At 36.4% G+C, this 4136-nt stretch overlaps 1 protein-coding gene across 1 annotated transcript in view; it reads left to right on the plus strand.

Annotated features, from left to right (window-relative positions):
• LOC125503797 (glutamate receptor ionotropic, kainate 2-like) overlaps window positions 1-4136 on the plus strand; it is a 10099-nt gene that overhangs the window by 333 nt on the left and 5630 nt on the right. The window contains exon 2 of the mRNA XM_048664701.1: window positions 297-471. Within this exon, the coding sequence (XP_048520658.1) occupies window positions 297-471 (175 nt within the window). The remainder of the gene's footprint in view (window positions 1-296; window positions 472-4136) is intronic.

Raw genomic sequence — 4136 nt, forward strand, 5'->3', positions numbered from 1 at the left:
ATACTCTAGTGGTAAATTCCCAATCGACTGGCTAAAATCTGCGTTCATAACAATAACAAAGAAAAGCACGACTAAAAACTGCGATGAATACAGAGCCATTAGCCTAATGAACCATATGTTGAAGACATTTTTGAAAATCATTCACGGTCGGATATATGCGAAGTGTGAGGATTATCTAAGTGCAACGCAATTCGGGTTCCGTAATGGTCTCGGTACGAAAGAAGCACTTTTTGGCATTAATGTCCTAGCCCAGAGAAGCCGTGACATCTCGGCTGATGTTTATGCCTGCTTCATAGACTTTCAAAAGGCGTTTGACCGGGTTAAACATGAGATCTTGGTGGATACCCTCAAGTTGATTGAACTGGACGGGGCGGATATCAGAGTAATCGCAAACTTATACTGGAGACAGATATCGATAGTCAGAGTGGGGGGATCCACCACGCCAGAAGTAACCATCAAGCGTGGCGTAAGGCAAGGGTGCATCCTATATCCGTTGCTCTTCATTGTATACTCAGAGAGTATTTTCAAAGGTGCACTTTCGGAGGCAGCAGTGGGCATTGTCGTTAATGTCAAATTGATAAATAACATGCGGTACGCGGATGACACGGTTTTGCTGGCTTCTAGCTCAGAAGATCTACAGCGGAGCTTGAACAGTGTCGTAGTAAAGTGCGACGCAGCTGGCTTAGAACTAAACATATAAAAGACCAAAGTTTTAATAATCAGTAAACAGCAGAATGTCAGAGCTGCCATACATAGGTAGCTTTATAAGGATAGAACAAGCACGAGGAGCTTACAGAAAAATGAGCAATGTTCTAGGATGCAGGGACCTAAAATTATCCCTACGAATCCGACTGCTGAGATGCTACGTATTCTCTACACGGAGTTGAAGCTTGGACCATCAACAAAAATTAAGAAAGTCGGCTTGAAGCGTTCGAGATGTGGGTCTACAGGAGACTGCTAAGAGTCACGTGGTCTGAAAGAATCATCAACGTGGTAATACTACAGCGCTTAAATAAGACCACTGAGATCCTCTCCACTATAAAAAAGAGGAAACTAGAGTATTTGGGCCATGTCATGCGAGGAGAAAAGTACAGACTATTACAAAACATCGTGCATGGTAAAATACATGGCAGCCGCGGACCAGGCAGGAGGAAAACGTCATGGCTGAATAATCTGCGCGACTGGTACAAAACGAATTCACACACACTTTTCAGAGCTTCCGTAGACACAGCGAAGAGATGAGTTGATCTCCGACGGGATTGTTATGATCCATAATGTAGAGTTTAAAATACCTAGCATCATCTCATCCCTAGTATGCGCATGAGTAGCACAGTAGTACATACATAAGTATGTATTTGCTGCAGATCAACGTCTTAATCTTGGCAAGTGCTGACCTTCCTATTTCTATTCTATTTAAATCTGGTTCAGTTATCCACGTGCTCAAACAGTTAGAGTTTTGCACCTTTTCTATGCGTGAGCTATCGAATATGAGATTCCCTTGGATACTTTATTTTTTGTAATAATCATAATTTTTTATTGTTCATTTTTGGACCGTAAACATTACTTGCATCTTTTACGCTTTGCAAACGTTTTTGTAGATCATCCAGATTATCTGTTTAAGTAATACCATTATCAGCCAATTGCATGCTGACTAAACTGTGTTCAAAATTGCTCGGCTATCAGTGTTCAAATTTTAAGTGTTTTAGCAAGTTTGTGATGTTGGCCTGAACCTTGTAGCTTTATTGTTTGTATAATAGCCTGTAGGATTTATTTACGCAGAATTGGTAGAGCTGTCTTATTGCGGTCACTGGACGAATTTCTGGACTATTATTATAGAAAAGTAGTGTCGGAGGCATTAGATTATCATTTGAAATGTTTTATAATAAAATCCAAGTCAATTTTAAAACATCTGTAGAGTAGTTGACCGAAGGACGATTTCTTTGGGTCGCGTTAGTGTAAAAATAGCTTCTACCTAACATCGGTTAACAATAAACCAAGAATCCCGAACTCCACAAAAAGGGTCGTGTTTTTAGGTCTTTTGAAAAGGAAGAAAAAAGTCGCATACAAGACGTTGCATGAGCAGTTTCTCTGCAACGGGCGATAATTTGTATTGATTAAACACTAGGCAATTCGTATAGTTTTCAATTAGCCATCTAGTGCATTATACAAACGTATAATGGCGCTCAACGTAAAATCGTGTGAAATACTAACTAAATTCAAGTGCCAACCAGTGCTGCGAAACAACCTTGGTAAAATTGGTGATGCTGTGTAAGCTGAAGTGGATAGTGTGTATTACCCGGTGAGTGCATCCTGGTAGAACAAAAGGGTGCGACGGTGTACAAAAGTTAAAGTGTTCCTCTACCCTTCGTAACAAGTGGCGCAAGCATACTAGTTATCAAGTTCAAACCCGACCCGCTGATTTGACGTATCAACCAATTTAACCAATCAAAGTTGTATACCTAAGGGGTGATTGGAAATCTTGCATATTGAATTGAAACTCATATTTAATATTTTAGTTTCTACATTAATAGCACAATTATTACGAGTCCAAAGTGCGTGAGTGATGACTGCACGTAGTTAATTTAGCATTTGTGATTATTGCTGTTGTTGTTTCAATTTCATTAATTACATGCCATTCACTGATTATCGCAGAGTTTTATTGTAGGAAGGACCAGCAAATCTCGAAAGAGGATCAATTTTAAACATTGATTCTTTTTCCCGCGTTTGGGTTGATCTTTGCAAAAGATCAACCGATTTTTAGTGAGAGGAATTACCTTCTCACTAAACAAGTTCTTTAGATATTCTGTCCATAAGTCAGATGTTATTTTCCTTAATAACCGTAGCATTTTGAATTTGTGTTATTCCTGTCACTTTCTTAATTTTCCTGAGTAGATTAAAGCTATTGTATTTTGTTTATTCTTCTCCATTTCTTTGCACTCTTGCATTCTTCTCCATTTCTTTGCCTTTATCTTAAGGTTGTGGTTTATTTTTTTTACCTGTCGGCATTATTTTTATTTGGACGGTTTTAATCCGTACGATTTAATATTTCTTGTGTTATCTGAGTTTGTTTTGCACATCGTTCACATCTTAAGTTTTTCTGCCCACAGTCACAATTGCGTTTTTTATATAAATCCAAGCATTGTTTATTTTAAAAGCTTTTTGATAACTTTGCAAGTCTGCATTTTTTTTATTTTCGCACATTCAGCTTTTGTATATCGTTTTTCTTGTTCAGTTTTTTCAGAATCAGTTTTACTCTGGAGACTACAGTTGTCAGAATTCACTCGAGTTACGGAATACGTTTTAACAAATTTGAGATTTGTAATTGTTGTGATTGTATCGGTTTCTAGAGCAGATAGGAAAAAATTAAAGGTTAAAGTTTAGTTCAAAAGCCACAGGATGATGCATGTTTTCCAAATACTTTTTTTAAATGTAATCAGCAATAATCAGGTTATAATCTTAGGTAAATTCAGTTGAAATAGGCAGGTTAGCTGGAAACAGTTTAGTTGGATTAATATGTATTCTTCAATTCGAATAAACGAGACTAAAGCAATACTAATTTACCAATATCAAATAAAGGCAAATCAACGTGATTGAGAGGCAAAAAGAAGGAAGATCTAAGTTAAATAGGATTTACTGATCTCAAAAAAGAACGATTTGACAACTTTATTTAAAAGATTATTTTTTTAATTATTTTTATTAAAAGAAATATAAAATTATCTGGAATAAAACAATTTTTGACATCAAATTGCAATGAAAAACTCGATTTTATTTGAATGAACTAGTGACTTAGTAGTGAGGTAGAGCTTAAGTAATTAAGCTCCGTCTACTGAAGCACACTGAAAAAGTAAAGCCAATTAAAAACATTCTGGTGACATCAACCAAGAAAAAAAATAGAATTAAATTTTATGTTAAAAACAAATACCGAATATTCTGCAAATATCTTTCTTCTCTTCTGCAATAATTTTATAACAGTTACAAATTCAACTGCAAAAAACTAATCCTCCAAAAGGCATGCATTCAACTTGAGAGTAATAAACGCGTTATACAGGGTTGCTCATTAGTGCGTCAAAGTGCGATATCTCAGTAAATATGAAGTTTACAAGAAAATTCGTCCAACGAAAGTTTTTCACGTTTAA

This window comes from Dendroctonus ponderosae, unplaced genomic scaffold (genome assembly GCF_020466585.1).
Source record: "Dendroctonus ponderosae isolate FM_Combo_2020 unplaced genomic scaffold, Dpon_F_20191213v2 Dpon_F_20191213_3, whole genome shotgun sequence".
NCBI lineage: Eukaryota > Metazoa > Arthropoda > Insecta > Coleoptera > Curculionidae > Dendroctonus > Dendroctonus ponderosae.